Here is a 20075-nt window from a genome sequence, read left to right as displayed (position 1 = left end):
GCTGCCCGAGCGAGGTCTGCAAGACACCACCGGGTTCCACTCTCCCCCTCTTTTTAGCGATTTATAAACTAGTAATTTCATTAAAAACCTGATGTATTGACCAAACACGCCAGGTCCACTAGTTCTAACCTTCTGGACTAAGGAAAACGATAAGAGGCGTCACATTCTCCCCCGTTTACCCCACCGACCCCCTTCGCTTCGCCCCGTGGCTGGGGGCCCGGCCCGGCCCGGCCACCTCCCCTCTCCCCGCACCCACACGGCTTCAGACCAGCTTTTTAGGGCATTGCACGGAAGGAACCGATGGGGGAGCCCTGCGTTTCACGACTTTTGCACGAATCCGCACAGTATCGGCGTCTAAACCCCCGCACCGAAAGGCGACCGCCCTGCCTTGGCGGCGGCCCTGCCTGCAGCTGCCGGCCCCGCTCCCCTCACGGCCCAACGGCAGCCGCGCCGGCCAGGCCGGGCCGCAGCCCGCTGCCCAGGGCCCCAGCCCCGCAGGAGCCGCCCCGGGAGGCGCTCGCCGCCCCGCAGCGGGCGGGCCCGCACATGCCCAGCAGCGCGGGCAGCCGCCGCTGCCCTCTCCGGCCGCCGCCGCCGCCGGCCCCGCGCCGTCCTGCCGGTAGGTGCGCGCGCGGCCGGGCCAACGGCCGCCACCGGCCCCCTCCGCCCTGAGGGGCCGCGGGAGGGTGGCCGCGGCGGGTCGCTCGGGGAGGCCCTGGGGACACCGTGTCCCCTCCAGGAAAGGTGGTGGGGACAGGGGTGAGGAGTCTCGGGCGTCGCCGCGGGGAGCGGGGCGAAGCGCTGCCTGAGATCTCCCCTAACGCACAGGAGGCTGCCGGGCCCCGGGTGGAGGCGGCGGCGGGAGGAAGAGCAGAAGCCATGCCTGACGGGCAGTAGCCAGCACCGCTGCGGCGGGGCCTTGGGGGGCTGCTGCTGCTGGGGTAAACGCGCTTGGGGGGGGGGAGGGGAGTCAAGAACGGTATTTTTAGAAAGCGTGAGGTGGGGTTTTTTTAAGCAGTCTTGCTCGACAGATCATTTTAATAACTGCCAGCACATGTGTGTTGCAGTGGCTGCTGAAGGAGTCTTTTCTGTGAATTCAGTAGAAGCACACTTGGAAGGGGTGGTCAAGATGACAGGGTCTGCCTGCCCATCATTTCATGCCTCTGCTTTCCTTCCTAATGAAGGAGCAGGTGGCTTTCCTGGGAGAGAAGGCCTTGAGGCTTCCCGCCGGACTTCAGTTCACTATCCACCGAATCTCAATGGACACCAGGGAAAAGGGGGGAAAAACACACATCTGAAGCATTTTGAAAGACAATTATCCTTCCTAAGAAAACACCTCCAACTTGATGAGTGTTGTGACTTGGAATGATGGCCTGCAATCATTAAAGCGCTTTAAATGCAATACTTAATACAGCTAAATAAAGCTGGAATCTCATTAAAAAAGACCTGATGGGTGTTCAAGGTCTGTCAGATCTTCACATTTGTAATCTGCCTCTAAAACTCCACAGCTGGAGTAAAGGGAGGAGAAAAAGGCTTTTTCCTGTTCACAACAAGACCAACAAGTTCCCCAGATCAAAGCTGTACTGCTTCTGTGTACTGCTGTGTTTGTCAGAACAGCAGCATCTGGCCTATTCCCACTGTGCCAGTGTCACTGGGAAGCTGTGACAGAACCTATGAGTGTGAAATAGAAACCTTTTCCCTGAATTCAAAGAGGAATTCCAGCACTGATTTTAACATGAATAAATTGACATGTAATTTATGATAGAGCACATCTACAGAGATGACGAATTGGAAGCGTTATTGTGGGAGATGCACATACCAAAAGCACAGGGATTCCTTTTCACATTTCCAGCTTCACATCCAACTAATTCCTCTTTCCCCATAGGTATGAATTACTCTCGATTCATCACCACTGTGAGTGCAGCAAGAAAAGCATCTCCGATAAGACTTCTGAGTGAGTATAGACCTGTTTTTTCCAGGTTCTCTGGACTGGTATCATCCTATGTTCTGGACTTTGCTGGGGTATCATGGCTAAAGACTCGAGAAGGCTTGAAAGAAAACCTTGAGAAGGCCGGTTAACTTCTGTCAAGTTGAGATGTCAAGCAGGTATAGAGGAGAATAAAGCAAATAGCCTTGGACCCATCCAGACAGAAGAAATAGTATTATCATTTCAGCATGTGTCTGGAAAAAAAATAAATCTCTGTGACTCTGAGATAGGGGTTTTGGCACAGTTTGCTACTGAGTTTACACCGGTTGTCTGGAAACAAGCAACTGCTAATGACTTGAAATTCAATGCCAGCATAATGCTTCTTTGCATCTGGCTTTCCTGTGTCCTGTTAACATCTATCAATTCCTCACCCTGTCCACCCTCTCAGTGTAGCTACACTTTCCTTTTCTATATGACACAATCTTTAGGCTATCATGTTACATAGTCTTCTGTGTGAGAGATACAACAGGTTAACTGCCTACTTGTTTGCTCAGTTGAAACCGACAGGGGCCTGACGGAATCGGAGCACAGGACATAACATCACTAGTTAAGCCTTCAGGGGTCAATTTCCTCTCTTGGTAAGGGGTTGGCATTTGCTCTTCTGCTTAAAATGCTTTGTACAGGCACAGCTAAGTCAACTAATTCACTCTAGTCAGTCTCTATGCTTTTTCAAGTAATACATTAATATACATCGTAACACAAATATTAAGTAGCACAGCTTGTGCAGAAAAACACATTGAGACTGTGGTTTTAATGATGAGGTAAATATGTTTACCAGACCAAAAGTCATAGACATGACCCATATTGCTGAACTGATAAGAATTAACTCCTCATGCAGAAGTTTGCTAATAAGCAGTGGAGTACAAATGTGATAACAGGAGGCTTTAAACCAGATACGGTATCATCTGTCCTCTCAAATCTGAAAGCATTAAGCCAGCACGAATACCATATTGTGAGCTCTTGGATTTAATACAATCAAGTGCCCTTGCTGGTTTGAGGTCCATTCTGTGCTGCATAAATTGGATCTGAGTGATTGTGAAACTGTGACTTTAAAGCAAGAGTTGTTAACATTTTCTTCAAACTGAATTATTTACACAGTGCCTCTGCCACTAAAGCCGGGCTGCCAGAAATGTTCCCGCTACCTGATGAAAAAGCTATAGTCATAGATGTAACTATCAGTGTAGCTGCACTAGTGCCACATCAGCTAAAGTGAGACTGAATAACAAAAGCAAAGCAAATCATTCCAAGTCAGTCTGAACAGAAGGTCATTGAGATTTTAAATTCCTGAAGCCTAAAAGACATCAGTCACAGAAAAAGTTTTTATAATAGTAGAACAGTCCAGAAAAGATAAAAAAGCTATAATTTATTTTAAAACAAAGGTGATTTTTTTTTTTTTATATCTCCCACCTGTGTCATCCCTCCCAGCACCTATTTAATCCAAGTAGAAAGGTGAGTTTAAAAGGAATTATTATCCTTTTGAATTCCTGCTGTTAAATAAAGTGAAAAATGGAACAAGCTTTTCTGGACCATTATTATATATTGACTAAAGGATATGCAATAATGGAATTGTAACCATGTTTTTTTTTCGTTTTACTCTAGCTGAATTGATGCAGAAGTCTCCTCCATCTCTCATCTCTCTGGCTGGGGGGGCACCAAACCCTAACGTTTTTCCATTTAAGAGGGCTACGGTTGCCATTGGACATGGAACTGCTGTTGAGATTGGGGAAGATCTGATGAAGAGAGCTCTCCAGTACTCGGCCTCAGCAGGGTATCTCTCAGGGCTGCTTGCAATTCAAGATATCAGAATCAAAAGATCGTAATACCTTTTATTATTGCATTAATTCACCTGGGTTTTTAAAATCTATTTGTAAAACCTGTTTTACAAAATCAAGTTTAAACTGAAATGTGAGACAAATTGAAATAAGTGGAAAGTTTTAAGCATATTACTAATTTAAAAAAAACCCAAAACTAATACTAGTAATTCTCAAACCAGAACATTTCCTGGCTGTTAGCATCTGAGAATCCAGACTCTCAAGCCGCTAGGAAGAATAATTTTGTGTTTTGCAAGAAAATATTAATTAAAAGATACTGCATAGTATCTTATAACATAGTTATATATCAAATACTACATGTTATCTTATAACATAGTTTGGCTCATTCTGGAGTATTTGTTTTGCTCTCATTTGGTACCACATATTAAAATCAGTATGTACTACTTGTGGATGTAGTTGAATGGAGGTATTTATAGTACTGCCATTTTTAGTACAAAAATGACATATCATTAAGTTACTTTAGCACTCCTGTGAACTCCCCAGCAGACACCCCTTGAGTCAGGCATGTGACAGGTTTGCAAAAATATTTAGGTACCTACAGAGGCGTACAGGGCATTAATCAGTGAAGTTAAGACTTAACATCTAAATGAAGTCAGCCACTTGTGAACATCCTACAACATCTTAAAACATATTTTTTTAAAAATCTGTTTCATGAATCTGTATTATCTGCAGCCTATTCCTAGCAGTATTGCAAGCTTTGTCACATTGCCACATTTGAGTATGGAAAGGTCACTCCTAGGAGTGGATATTGTTTAGCCTCCACCCCTATTCCATCCTCAGCAAATCATTTACGCCCAGATTTCAGTGTGATAATTTGGTGTTGAGATGCCCATCTCTTCTGCTTTTCCATAAGAAACATTTATCTCATTTTCATCATTTGATAAAGTGGTCATAAAATCAGCATCTAAGTGTGTCTGTGTTACAGTTGAAATCAGACTCAGAAGTGTGTGCTAGATTTGGCAGTGGTCTAGAGGAACAGCCTAGCTTCGGCCTGTACGTTAATATACACCTTGTTTTATTCATGTTTCAGGATTCCAGAGTTGTTGTCTTGGCTAAAGGATTTCCAGCGGAATCTACATAATCCCCCCACAGCCAACTACAGTCCTGAGCAAGGACAAATGGAAGTGTGTGTCACAACTGGAAGCCAGGAAGGCTTGTGTAAAGTAAGACCAAAAGCTTCATATGTTAAAAGCATTTCTTTCAGAAACGTGTTTATTCTTCTGTAGGTTCAGTTATATTCGGCATTAAGTGCCACTATAACTATATGCAGGGTAGTTTGTTAAATATATGTCTCATGGTATTATCAATACAGGAACATAGAACTGAAATAAAGCTGGTGCGGCAAGTCTAATCTGTCAGGACTGCATGAATGTTCGGGTAAACCAAATAACCTGTCAGAAAATATGCTATAATGCAACATTTCATGCAACATTTCAAGTAGTGCAGTAATAAGTACATAGGTGCATTAATTGCATTACCATAACTCAATTCTAATTATGTTAGACATCCTTAAATAATTACCATTTCTAGTCCACTCCCACTGCTGCTTAATTGATCCTTTCTGTAACTGAAGCAGTGTTTCTATTGTATAATAGAGCACTATCTTTCCATACTCCCTAGCTGATTACCTAGCTTCATTTGGCTCTAAAGCAGATTTTTCATCTGTTCATTGCTTTTCTCAGACAGTATAATTAAACAGTTAGGGCATTACTAATATCTAATGAAGATTTTTAACCCCAAAGAAGTCAGAAGTATGAAGCATGTACAAGAATGGCAAATCTTTCTAAAATAGACTTCCTTTTCACAGGTGTTTGAAATGCTTATTAATCCTGGGGACAATATCCTTTTGGATGCACCTACATACTCTGGGACATTAGCAGCTGTAAGTACTTTTTAGCTGCAAAATGTTGCGAATGTTACATTTGAAGTAAACTGATCTGAAGTATCTGATCTGCAGGCTTTTATGTACACTTATATGTTCTGTAAAAACATAACTAAGAATCAAGTTTTTAGTGTTAGTCCAGTTAAGTTCATAAATATTAATTCACAGAAGCTTTTCTGCTAAAAGTTTTATAAAAGCTCTTCTCAGGACAGAAGTTCCCCTTCCAAATCCTGGTTCATTCAAGGGCTAAGGTCACATTTGGGATTGAAAGAATTGGTCACAACCTAGTCACATTAAAGCAAATTTATAACAAGTGGGTATTCAAAATGTCGGCACATTCACCTGAAGTATTTCATGGTCTGATAATACCATAGCTATAAGTAGTATGAAATTGGAACAGGCCTGAAACATCCATATATGAAGGTGTGAGTTAGTAAGAACTATCCAAAAATAGCAAAGTTTACTTCTGAAAAATAATTCAATCAGTATGTAATTAAATCTCGGCTTAAAATGCTTGAAAACTGTATATAAGAAGGGACAGGATAGATAATAAACCACAATTTCAGTCTAGTCTCCCCTTGCATCAAAACGTATTTTGTTATTTTTTGCTGTGCTAAGTTTGAGTATATCTTGTCTAATCAGATATACTTTGTTAGGAATATATTTTGACAGTGCAGCAACTTGCATTTTTACTTAAAAGTGCAGTGTACTACATGGTACAAATTGAAATTCCACAGAGGGGAGACAGCATGCTTTTTGTTAGTATTTTACCTATATTTTTTCATGCTGCTGTCAACATGTCATTGCAGTAACATCATTTCATTCTCTCCTGTATTGCTGAGTATATCTATTGAGAATAAATTCTTTGGCCTTTGTCAGTGAAGAGTAGCTTATAGTTCTGGCACTTCCACTGAAGTAAAGCATAAATTCTCAGTAGGAATTGAAGGTGCTTACTGTCTGTGGTGAGAGCATGAGGAGTCCTGAGAGAACACAGTTCAAATTCACAAAATCCCTTTCTGTTTGCAAAACCATGTGCAATTTTCTGGAGAAGAGCAGCAAAAAAACAGGAGCTACCCCTTTCTTGTCAGTTGGCTTAACAGGGCAAATAGAGTACTGTGATAAGCTTGACAAGCTTCGCAGCAATTTCAGGCAAACTTTCTTTTGAATCATGAGGAAATGGAGTTTGATATAGGTGTAAAGTCAGAAAGACTATGTATCACTGAAATTTTACAATGTCAATGACAAAAGAAAGACCTTTGAATTACAGGATTATGACAGTTTTGTTCCTCCTATCAACAGCTGAGACCTTTGGGTTGTAACATAATTAATGTTCCTAGTGACCAACATGGCATTATTCCAAAAGCTCTAAAAGAAATTCTATCTACTTGGAGCTCAGAAGATGTGAAAAATCGTAGCCACCACCTCCCCAAATTCCTGTACACCATTCCGAATGGTTGCAACCCAACAGGAAACTCTCTGACCACAGAGCGCAAGAAGGAGATTTACCAGGTACGTAGCCAGGGCCTTGTGAACCTTGTAGGTGGAAATTGATAAATGCCAGTCTCATTTCAGTTGAGGATATTCCATGTGTGGTCATTGGGCCCATTATTGGTCCAGTAGACTTTCCTCCTAGAAACTGTTTGTAGCAGAACGGCTTTCATGACAACTCTTCAGAGGTGCACTGTGCATTAGATAAATTGTTTTTGCAATAGTAGCCCATGGCTGGCTGGTATCTCTGCCACGGGCTTCAAACTGGACTTACTGCAAGTTTTCTGCACAGTTTGAACACTACATGGAACACACTTCCAATTATATGTGTCTGTCCTTGTACTGCAGGTATCATGTTTACTCTTAGAATTGCATGATGTTTAAATCAGGCATTTGAAAGTGTCTCTTGATAGACCCTTGTATAATAGTGAATGAGGAATCCATGGGATCATAATGTGGTCCTGGTGATAGGGCCAGGGTACAGGAAAAACTGAATTTACAATGTCTTTACATTTTAATGAATCTTTACTTTTTATTAATTTCTTTAGCTTGCAAGAAAATATGATTTCCTCATAATAGAAGACGATCCTTACTACTTTCTTCAGTTTGAAAAGGTAATTTGTCTTCCATACTCCTTAGTAACATCTTCTGCTCTGGTGCAGGACAGAACTAAGGTTTGAGCCATGGATCTTCCTTCCTGCATGTTCCTTCATGTCCTACCAAGGTAGTTGTACCAAGATCAGTCCATGCTACTTTCAGTTGTTGTCCCCTTTGTGGCATTTTATTGCATCAGTCCTGTTAATCAGTGGCTCAAATTCCTCAAGCCTTATACAGGACAGAATTTCCTTGAGTAGCCAGAAAATGGCAAAGACTTTGCCTCCAGAGCGAGACAAGTATGCCACTGAAGCAGCACTTGAAAATAGCAGCCTCTTAATGTTCCTTTCAGCCCAGCCTCTTCATTCAGTGGAAGACTGCCTACTCCCAAACTACTATATCCCATTTTTACCCCTTTGCCATTTGGAGAACCCTAGAGAGTTCTCCCAGATACCACAGGACATAGTACTGGGTAGGCAGCTTCCTTCCTTCATGGAACTTTTCCTCAAATGGGTAACAATCAAGTGTTGATCTGCCTTCACACATGGATCTACAGTTGCACAGTCTGCACAGTCTACCTAACTTCAGGATTAAAAACTGGTCTTATAAAGCAGTAAAACATTGGTAGAAGCTAATGTTCAGTATTTTCTATTTTGAAATAGGTTTTCAAGGGAGTAGGCAATAAAACTGCTTCACTTACTCATTGAATAGCATTGTGTAGCTTTGTTGGAGGGTGCAAGGTGAGAAGGTGTAAAAGTAGAATTCTTGATAAGGAAAAAGTGTGCTGAACTCAGATCATCACAATTTGGTCATATCTTCTGATTTCCCTTTTTAAGCTAAAGCTAAAAGCTACAGAGCCTCATCTTAGAAATTACAGTATCTGTTTACTCCATAAAAAAAATCTTGGCAGAGAAATCATTTCTCTCTCCTAATTATGGCATCATACCAAAACTTGAACTGAACCCTGGTATACTGAACAGTGGGCTAAGCATCAAAAAACAAGGCTGATTTCTTGATGATTTTCATAGAAGACTCTCACACAGTTAGCCTAAACAATCACTTGTCAGCAAGTTACTGCATTTTTTTTCCTTGGAATGCACATCTGTAGAATATTTACTATCAAATATTTTTTTAAGAAATTAGTTATGTCTTCATAGTAAAGAAAATAATTCCATCATAATCCTTACTAGCACCTTGAATTTTTATTTTTTATTTTTCTTCCAAGCCATGGGCTCCAACTTTCCTCTCAATGGATGTGGATGGCCGAGTTATCAGGACTGACTCTTTCTCTAAAATTCTCTCGTCTGGGTAAGGCCAGCTTCAGACTGCTCAGCATTGCCTGTTCAGTTAAGGCACAAGACTAATACTTCATACAAAATGATCAGACATGTCAGTGTTTTTTCATCTAATACCTATCCATTTCTGGAATGTACTTTCGGATCCACAGCTTCTCTCAGTCTGCTCACTTTTCATGTCACCTCTTGGCAGTCATTTAACTCCAGATTCTGTTTCTCTTCTGATACTGATAGTTAACCCGCTCTCCCCTGGCAGCCCATTCTTGCAGACACCATATAGACAGAAAGACAGATGCTGGATTCCAGCTCTGATCCTGGAACTTCTAGGAGCTTTTCTCTCTTCTTTTTCTGTTTCTCCTTCTATCTCTTACCATTCCTGCAAGACTCCCTGAACGTATAATACAGAATAGAAATCATGGCATCTTTCTCCACAAACTATTCATAGGATTATACTGATCTCTTGTCTTCTAGCCTTACAATTCTGGCAGGTTGTTTCCACTTGCCTGAAAGACTAAGCTGGCTGTTTTTCCATTTCACACAAGTCAACATATTTGATTTTTAACTTGCTTTTGTTTATTATCCTAATAGATATAAGAAAGTAATGTGAATTCTGCACTCGCAGCTAGTGGATTATAACCCCATCTCTGAGAAAGTGAGGAGACAACATGATGCTAAGTGTGATTGCACTTTCAGAAGTGACACTGCAAAAAGGCATGATGCAATTTTATCTTTGACAAAGATACATATGAGCTTACTGGTTCTATTTTTCTTCAAAGAAAAACTTCAGCCAATCTGTAAAAATGGGTCATAAGAACTGAAGCATGAATGAGAATCTAGTTTATCAGTCTAAATTCCATTTATTCTGCAGTACTGAAAGGGAGTGAAAGAGTAAAGCTGTTTGCCACTTCACATCTGTTTATCATAAAGCCTGAGCATTCATGATTTTTCATCATATGAAAACCTATCTTTCCTTCCCTTTGATTCATGTAATCTTTGTGGTTGCAGAGGAAAGCTTACAAATGTGGGATATGTCCTGGAGTCTCAGAACTAAGAAGATACTATAAGCTTTAAAACCCTTAGATGTTTTTATTTCATGACTTTGATACTCAGCTCATAAGTTGCATAAGCCTGGGGCTTAGGGCAGTATTAAGATATAGATAAACTTAAATGCATAGAGACTCCTTTCAATATCAATGAAACGGTTACATGTTTTCCCCGTTATAAGTTAAACCATAACTCACACAAAGTATTGCACACTGCATTTCTGTAGTAACTTCTTTTCTTTTTTTTTTCTCTAGGTTAAGAATAGGTTTTCTGACAGGTCCGAAGCCTCTTATCGACAGAGTTATTCTACACATTCAGGTTTCAACAATGCACACCAGCACTTTCACACAGGCAAGTACCAAACTGCCAACTGAATCGTCCTTGGGAAAGGTAACATATTCCAAGTCATAGGAAACCACAAACAAACAGCTTTGCACTTTTGCAGTTTCTCTGTGCTTTTACAATTTTGTTTTTAAGCAGCACATACATTGTCAGTTCTGCCAAAAGAAGAGAGACCACCATAGAAATTACAGCCAGAGCTTGAGGGTGTCTCAGCGCATGGAAAGCACAGCTAACATGCCCTTAACCCTCAGGTTTCAAGACTCAAGATTTAAAATACTTTGTATCTCTTGCTAGTAGGTTCACTTGAAAAACCACAATGTAAAGCATACATTGGAAGCACTAAGGTTTTTTTCTGTTTTTCATTCTACATTGTAATGAGAACAATACGGGCAGACCACAGAGATGTTACAAAGCAGGCTGCCAGCTACAGCCCCTTTATAATTAGTAATAAAGAAAAGACACATTGAGCACATCTAGAGCTGGCTTCCATCTTCCAGGTCCATTAGGTCAGCACAGAGGCAGTATTAAAACAGAGAGGCTGATATGGGCAGGAAGGTAAAGCAATATAACATTGCCTTCCTTCTTCTCCCTGATTACCATATTCAGCTCTCCATCCATTCTTCCCTCCCCCACCCCAGCTTCCAAACACTGCCATGATCCTTGGAGACAGCAGTAACATGTTCTACGATGACCTGTTGCTGTTGCCACCTCTGTTTATAAAGGGCTCCAAGAGACCCCACACGCAATTTCTTGCCTGTGTGGAATTTTAAATAATGGTTTATATCTTTTGATAATTGCAGAACAGTCCTGTGTAAAATATGGTGTTGATAATGTGTTTTATTTCTTTAGATTATGATATCACAGCTGCTTCAGCAATGGGGAGAAAAGGGTTTCTTGGAGCATATAGACAGGTAGGGTCATGTCATATTGAATCCCATCATCTGTCATTCTGCTTCTCGTTACCTACATAAAACATTCTTTGTAGTAAAGAAGTTAGAGGAGGTACCAGTATTAGGCTACAGGGATAAGCCAGGTCACCAAGACTGACCATATTCACACAACAGTCCTGAAGGAGCTCAGTGTGAACTTGCAGACATGCAGGTCAGGGCACGTAAACTACCACCACAGACCTACAACCTGCCATTCCACCAGCATGGTCATTGTGCAGCTCCCAACTGAAAGGGAGCTCAAGAGGATCCTGGGAGCGCCAAGTCAGTAAATAAAGTTTTCATCCCTGCTAAAGTGGTAGGGGCTACAGCAAAGGCTAAGATCACTGAGCACATGATCTATTGAGGAAGAGTCAGCATAACTTCTATAAAGGGAGTTCTTGCCTCACTAACTCAGCAGGGATTCACCCTCTAACACCCTTAATCTAATGGTTGTGGATGCTGATGGAAAGACCTACAGAGAGCATTAAGGTTCACCGACACTTGCTAAATATTGCCTCTGTCACTATGCTTGGAGACAGAGCGCTGGGCTAAGGTTTGACTCAGCATTTTTAATATATCCACTAACACAAATTTGTTTTTCATTTATGATGCTGGAGGAACATAGTTTCTCTTGAGTATCTGTGCTTCATTTCAGATGCTGTACTTGGATGCCATTAGAACCCCAAGCTTCCTACTTCAGTGGGTAGCGTGCTACACTCTGCCTAGGCCTGTAACAGGAATGTGAGCAAAGCACGGGAAAAATTCTTATGTGACTGTAACAGCCACTTCTGTCCCCTAAGCACCTGCCTGTTGTCCATACTGTAAACACTAGTATTTTAAAAAACAAAACAACAAAAAGCAAGCAGTAGACACGCCAATCCTGGCTTTGCCTTGTTTTGAGAAACAGGAGTATAAAGATAGGCTTTGCAGGGAAACTTGGACCGTGCTTTAGCTCAGCTTTCAGTAGTTAGAAAAATATATCCTAAGTACATCTCTTCACTTACTTTCTTCTTGTAGGCCAAAAAGCATCCTTGTTTAAGCCAGAAGTCCATTCTTCCTTTTGGCCAATGAAAATAATACTGCAGTAGGGTAGCTGCAACCCTTTATAACCTTCTAGGCTTAGTTGTCAGGTGACTTATTGATAAGGCCCAACAGCTGAGTGTAGTCTCTTCAGGTGATTTCATTTGGATAAGGTTTACTTGTTAGATTACACTTTTGGGTAGGAGATAGCCTGTTTGCAGCAGCTGCATTTTTGTGGAAGTCTTGTCTCACTAACACTTATATTTTCATTCCAACATGAAAGTAAAATGATAACAGAAAGACAAAAAACTTGCAATAGAATTTGTGATGTGGTAAAAACTGCGTAAGCGAGATTTCCCATTTCATGCAGAATTAGCAATTGGTATAGGCTGAGTCCCAAAACTATATAAGCCTTTGGTGGGGTTAGTGTTTGTCAATAAGGTGTAATAAAATGCATCCAGAAATCAAAGCTATTGGTTCAGAGAGTATATATATAAAAAAGTAAAATTATGCAAATTAGTAAGTACAGTTTCTGTACAGAAAAGGAAACACATTTGCATTGATTGATGAACTCAGTATCAGACACTTCTCTTGTGTCTTCCATTGCAGAATCACAGCTGTCTCATTTTGTGTCAACAAAAGCCACTGCACAAGATTTGTCCATGTTGAAATTTGGGTTAGGGTCATTTTTCCCAGTAAGAGGTTGAATTATTTGGAAGTTTTACTTAAAGTGAGAAGGAGATAGATTCAAAAGCTTAGGAAAGGGAAAGCTGTCAAATAGTGGTGACAGGTTTATAACGTGATTTGCTTTTTACCTTGTGAAATGTCATTTCCATGTGTACCTATTACACAAATTCTACCCAAAAGCACAAATATCGAGTCTGTGCTTTTGCATATGTATAAGTCCTTCATTTTCTTCAGTATGCCTGTTTTGTGTGGTAAATATTGCTAACAGGGCTTGTATCCACTGATATAATAGACAGAATGGATATAACATATAAAGACTTTCCGTGGCCTATGTAAAGATTAGGAAGCAGCCACACAAGGACTTCCTCTTTCTGGTTGATCAGTGCTTTGCTGGAGACACGCTGAAGCAAATATTTAAGATTTCTCTGATACATATACAAAGTTTCATACACACAGTATCCTGTATTATGCCCGCTGGGATATGCTGGTGTTTCCATTAAATGTGCACTGAGGTTGTTCAAGCGGAAAAGCTTTGTTTCTGCCTTTGGAAACAAATGGACTCTGAAGCGCTGTGGGATCATGACTTTGAACTGGTAATTTACTTTCAGAGTGGTGGAGTTCTACAGGACCCAGCGGGATGCAATGCTCATTGCTGCTGACAAGTGGTTAAAAGGTCAGTGAATGCGACACAGCTAATTACTTAGACTTTTTTCTAGCTATTCATCATCTTTGTGTTCAAGAAAAACCACTAAAGTTCATCGCTTGACTGAAGTGACAGATAAGCACTATAAGCAAATCAATGACATTAAATATTAAGCTTAGGACACATTATGTAGTGCTGCTGTTTTCTTGCTTTTCTGGTGGGACAAGGAGATGGCGATGAGAAAAAAAGCTCAGCACATTATTGTGAAAAGGATTTTTAGAAAGAACATGTATTTCACTCCACTATGTTCTTATACTTTTTATTTTTAAAATCTCAGTCTGAAATAGCCAGATTTAGTGGCCTTAATTTAAAAGAAGATATAAACATGTGATAATCATTTTTTTGTCAGAAATCAATTTCAAATGTCCACTTTAGTGGTTAGTCACGGAGCATAGGAAGAATTTGATCAACAGTAATGCAGTTACAGTTAGTGACTTATTCCTTTTTGTCAGTCTAAGTGGAGTCAGCAACAACTGCTTAAGAACTGCCCACCTACCTTAGATGATACTTCTGTGGGACATGGGTGCTCGAGCACCACACAATCATTAATGTACTTTTGCTAATTCCAGGGTTTTAAATATTGAGTATTTCTTCTTTTTCTACATGGCTCTGAACAACCATGGGTTGTTGACCTGGGTAGGCCCTCTTTGTCTCAATTCCCCAAGTATCAAAACAGTGTAACAGCACTGGGCTGCCTTAAAGTGTATTGTGAGAATATACTCATGTGAAAGACTATCAGGTCTTCACATCTTCTAGTAATGGGAGCCATAACATTATGGAAGACAATATTTATTTTGTAGATATACACCGAGGAAGACCTAGAGAAGATGTCAAATATAGTTCCTTCAAAAATATGTCCAATAAAGAATTTTTGGTAAACAAATGTATACAGTAAGTCTGCATATATAATTTAAGACATAAATCCTCTCTATGCATTCCCATCCTCCTCATAACTCCTAGGCTCTCCTTTTGTTTGGAGGAAAATCTGTAATCATTGTGACTTAAAGGAAAACAGTTTTGCCCTTTGCTATGCTTTAAATTCTATTGATAGTCAATGTGATAGTAGGCGAAACTGCATCAGAAACATTATTTTAAGTTGTTTACTTGATCTGAAAGTAATCAACAAATACAGTTTGTTAATGTTTGGGATTTCTGTAATTCAAAGCAATCACTTTCACAAAAAGTATTGAGGATACCAGCACAAGTACAGTAAGCCCACACAGATTTCATTAGCAGTACTTTAAATTTGGCAAGTGGCATCCTGGGTCTGTGGCCCCCATTACCTTTGAGTTCATTAGAGCAACAAATCTATAATATCACTGAATCTGTGGTGTATCAGTTAAAGGTGGGACAGAACTTTCTTTCTTGATTCCCTTCTTTTCTCTCTCCCCAGGCTTGGCAGAATGGTACCCTCCTGCTGCTGGCATGTTCTTGTGGATCAAAATTAAGGGTGTTCCTGACACACAGCAGCTGATCATGGAAAAAGCTTTGCAGAAAGAAGTATGACCTATGGTTTAATGGATTATGATGTTAAAATGAAATAAGGGAAGAATAAAAAAAAAATCACCATATGTATCCACACATACGCACACACATAAAAAAGCAGGGGAACTTGCTGTGCACCGTCGTTGAGCCTGCAAGTCAAGCATTGACACATAGTGACTCATGAATAAAATATTTTCATGTCTGTATTCAGGTGTTGATATTTAATCAGCTTACTGAAATTTAAACCATTATAATACATAGTACAATGTCATGTATACTATATATATACACAATGTTAATATATGCACCTATATGAATGATGGCTGTCACTACATCTTTTTAATAAGAGAAATTAAGTGTGATTTTATTTCTACAATGTATGAGAGTCAGCGCTGTGTACTGAGTGAACTACATCCCACCTCACTGGTGCTCCCAAACATTGTGATAATGATAAGCCAGACCTGGGAAGCCACCAGCCAAGGAAACCAAAACCTGAGAGCCCTTTGATTTTGTTAGGAAAAGTCTGATTCCAGGTTGCATATTTTTGGCTTCTCATTTTGAAGAGAAAAAATATATTAAGGCATGTTCTGATGCCAGTGTTTCAGCAGTGAGCCTTCTCAAATTTAACTTAGCATAGTGTTTTAAAACTGTAGAAGTGGTGATAACTGGGTGGCAATCAATTTTTCTTAGGTGTTACTGGTTCCTGGAGGAGCATTCAATATCGATAGTTCAGAGCCTAGTTCTTATGTCAGAGCCTCCTTCTCTCTGTCTTCACCAGCTCAGATGGATCTGGTAAGTGAGATTTTTTTTTGTACATTCTTACCAAGACAGTTTCTCACATAATAAAGCTCCCTTATTTTTACTTACTTCTCCTTAAGTTCTTTGTTGAATGTTTGTTTAGTTTTTTTAATACTTAAAAGTATTAAAGTGATAAGCAGTGATTAAAGTGATTAAGCAGTACTTTTGAAGCAGTATTAGCTGTTTCTTAGGCAAGATACTCATATGCAAATCACCTGAAAGGTACCATATTTTTAGGACCACTTAACATTTTTCTGTGTCTCTCATAAATGTAGTCTCACACTTAATCCTCCCAGACATTATGCATAAAGACTTTACTGAAGTCATAGTAAGTTTTGTGATTTGCTTTAGCATTAGCAGGCATCACCTGTCTTTTGTTTTCCAGACTTCCCATTCCTGAGATTGAATTACCTGCTTGCTTTTGTGTGTGTGTTGTCAGTCCTGTATAAGAAAGAATATTGTTTTTCTTTTATACAATTGACATATATGTTGTATTTCATTTATCAGGAACTAATCTTCTATGTATTTAGGAACATTTTGGATTTTATTTGGCTTGATCTGTAACATCAGCAGAAAGAAAGATAGGAGACATTTATTTGTGTAGACTTAGTACTCATTTGGTTCAGGTGCTTGAAACACTTCGGTATTTGTAGTCGTGCTTTCAGTTGTGAAGGTTTGTAACAGATAAGCGCTTCTATTGCCTTTCTATTTTTTCTTCTGTATTTCTTCTATTTCTTCCTCCTTTGTAAAAGTAATTCGTAACCATAGTATCGACAGTCAAATTGTATCTTTTGTATGCTTCCTCACTCAACTGTTCTTCCTCTCACCTTTGGAGCCTCTGGGCCCTTATATTAAGGTAAAATAGATAGTCTTCCAGGGATTACTAGTTGTATTAAAAGTACAACTGTTTAGTTGCATCTGAACTCCAAATAACTTTTGAGCATCAATATATGTATTTTTCTGTTTCAGAAAACTCTGCCTTTTATTTTCTGTCAGAGAAGTGGAAGCTTTGACAAGTCAAAGCCTATACATGTTGTTAGGAGAGGAAAACAGAGAATATCAGCAGAATTTTGCAGTATAAAATGCTGAGTTTGTATATGGTTAAGGTAGTTTCAGTAGCTTTACAGGTTTAGTGTGTTTCCTATATAAGTAACGCTGGAATATAAATGTGAACCATATTTGTGTCATTGCAGGCCTTCAAGAGACTGGCTGACCTTATAAAAGAAGCTTTGTGAAAAAGCTAAATAGAGCTCTTGCAGCAATCAAAATCGTCTCCAGGAAATAGTTATAAACATTTTGATTTCATCAGAACACTTTAAAAGCAAGCACAATACAATGGATGTTTCCTTAGATCGTTTCAGCTAAAAAAGCAAAATATGAAAGAGTGAAAAAAAATTTGCTTAATTGTTTTGACAGGACATTATATTACTAAATTTATTCCGATTCAGAAACATTTAAAATACTCAAAACCAAATGTTCTGTTTCCCGTCAAATCCATGGTTTTGTTAGATTTGAATTGATTTTTGTTCTGGCTTTTGTTTTCCGTTTCAGTTGGGAACCGGGGAAATCAGTTACTGAGGAAGTTGCCCCTGAGGTGGCCTTAGCCACCGTTAATCCCAACTGATACATTCCTCCAACACCTTACGTTGGAATTGGTTTTGTATGTCACTTTCCTTCTTGTCCTGCTGTATGGCAACTGGTTCTGAAGATCTGAAGATCAGTATTTAATGTTACTGAAGTTTTGTCAGATAAAACTGTTGGAAGGATGTTCAAAAATTGAAACTGATCCAGCAAAATTAGGCTACGATTACAAGTAAAACTACTTGGCCTAAGGTCCCCTGCAATTTGCACGGGTTTTGCGGCTCAGTCTGTAATTTGTAAAAGGTTTTCTGATTGCTGGCTTCCACTTCAGTCTGTGAATAATTACCCTGTACCTGTGTTAGAAAATCTCTGGTTTGCAAAGGCATGTGGATGTGCTAATAGAACTGCTCTCTGCTCTTAGTTAATCAGTCAGATGGGGTTTTGATTGGAGCGTGTGAGTAACTGGGGACGTGGTGGAATGGGCAATAACCTGACACTGCCAGATGTACAAAGCAAGCAAAATGAAAAAATAAAGAAACGTTTTGATCCCTAATCCCTTGGTCATTATCATCCCAAACATTTGATACTTGACAACATGTACAAAACTTTCAGAAAGTTCTAACTGTAAAGATTCTCCAAGGCTTCCCATTTTGCTTAGTGACTTAAATTTTATTTACTGTTTGGGTGAAAGTGCTGTGGTTTTCCACCGATAGCAGATGGATATTTCTTTATGTGCAAGTGCGCAGAATTTCAAAGTAACAATGTGTGTTCAAGGATCCTGCCCGTCCTTCAGCAGCTCAGGTAACCCCACCAAACAAGGGTCAGGCACAACCTTGCTTAATTGGAAGTTTCACAAGAGTTTTAGTACTAACAATAATTTTCATTCCCTCTTTTCTCCCTAGTTATAAATAGCACGTGTCGTAACAAACTAGCATGGATGTTTGCCTTTCCCAGCATCTCTCCTGTCATCAGGATCAATCCAGTGCCTCCAGCCCAGCATTGCCTTGTATTTCAAGCGTTTTAATTTAGTCACACATCCAAGCCACCTCTACGCTTTGCAGCTTCTTGAGCAGCATATCTAAGATCAATCCTTTCCCCTCTTCCCAGATTACTGTGGCTTTTAGTCAAGTCCACGTGATTTTCAGATTAATTTTCTCCAATTTGATATCAGTATGTCACACCTTTCTTCCCAGACCCATTCAAAGAACTTGGTATGGTCTCAGCTTGTCTGTCACTCCTGCTCTCCTGCAGACACGGGGCTGGCTCTGCTGTCCCACCACACCTCATCTGCAGCCCAACCCGCATCTCCAGGTTCCCTCTGACCCTCCCTGTCGGCAGCAGGCGGGCCAGTGGTGCAGTGGGTGAAGTCACCCCACCATGGACCCACAGGGTGACAGTGTGGGGAGAGTCCGCAGTCCCCAAACTGCTCTCAAGGGCACCAGCGCTGTCTTTAAAGACAAGCGTGTCCCTTTTTATGCTGATGGTGCTAACAGGGGGTCCAGACTGTCAGTGTCCTCTGTGCAGTGCTGCTTCACAGCAAGTTTTCACGTTTCAACTCAGTTTCTTAGCCATGTGTGGGAAGTTTTGAAAGCTCTGACTTTGCTATCAGTAAGGCAATTTTTATCTTGGGTTCAATTTAGAAAGTCATTTTATACAACAGAATGAATTGATGTGTCTGTTTAATTAAAATAATGTCTTTTTCACATGAATAAATGTAAATGTCATTTAGTAATTATTTTAGCTCTCAGGCAAATGCTATTATCATTGTCAAATAATATTGTCATATTGTCATTCAGCCAGATCTGAATTAGAAAAACATAATCAAAATATCGTTATTAAGCGAGCTTTATATTGGTGATGTGTTGAATAATGCACCTCTTACTTCTCAGAGATCTAAATGTTAATTTAGTAGAATGTAAGCAAAATGCAATTCCATTTGCTGCACATTAGATGCTTTTGCTATCAGCTAATTTAATTTAGAGAGAGTGTTTTTTTCCCTGGCTGTGGTGGAGCATCTAAAATTAAATTAACATCCTGAACGATGCAAATTGAACAATGGCAGTGAAAACTTACATGCACATACTGCTTCCCTGAACCTCTTGGAGCGCAGTATCTGGTCTCCTGGGAGAGAGCATTCGCTGTGATTAAATGTTCCTGGAAGAAGCCACTTGGGGAGAAATAGGAAAAGGGCAGGCAACAGGTTCACACGGAAAGAAATTATGTGGCAAATCAAAGTTTTGGGTTTTCCCTTTCTGTTTTCATCCATCCAGGAGCAAATAACCTCTCTCATTCGTAGCTGGGTTTAAGCCGCCTGTGGCACAATCTACCACTGGGGAAGAGCAGGTCCAGGGGAAGGAAGGGGCTCGCTGTGGGGTCCTCTGATGGTACCTAAATGCAACAGGCTGCAG

General features: G+C 40.2%; 1 protein-coding gene across 2 annotated transcripts; it reads left to right on the top strand.

The window, feature by feature from the left end:
- The first annotated feature begins 300 nt into the window (after positions 1–300).
- Positions 301–19372, top strand: AADAT (aminoadipate aminotransferase). 2 transcript variants are annotated; one of them, XM_074147468.1, is made up of 14 exons: positions 301–619; positions 1886–1954; positions 3587–3755; positions 4850–4982; positions 5627–5701; positions 7001–7210; positions 7738–7803; positions 9009–9091; positions 10377–10473; positions 11314–11375; positions 13709–13773; positions 15197–15303; positions 15979–16080; positions 17280–19372. In XM_074147468.1, exons 1-14 carry the CDS (start codon positions 301–303, stop codon positions 17319–17321), a joined length of 1599 nt encoding a protein of 532 aa, XP_074003569.1. In that variant the 3' UTR covers positions 17322–19372. The 2 variants fall into 2 exon arrangements, with proteins under 2 accessions (XP_074003569.1, XP_074003570.1); XM_074147469.1 differs by lacking the exon at positions 301–619 and adding an exon at positions 2519–2533 and having other exon boundaries at positions 1888–1968; positions 3604–3755.
- Positions 19373–20075: the final 703 nt, after the last annotated feature.

Source organism: Numenius arquata, chromosome 5, assembly GCF_964106895.1.
Source record: "Numenius arquata chromosome 5, bNumArq3.hap1.1, whole genome shotgun sequence".
NCBI lineage: Eukaryota > Metazoa > Chordata > Aves > Charadriiformes > Scolopacidae > Numenius > Numenius arquata.
The sequence above is the reverse complement of the archived record's forward strand: the minus strand, read 5'-3'. Positions and strand labels throughout refer to the sequence as shown.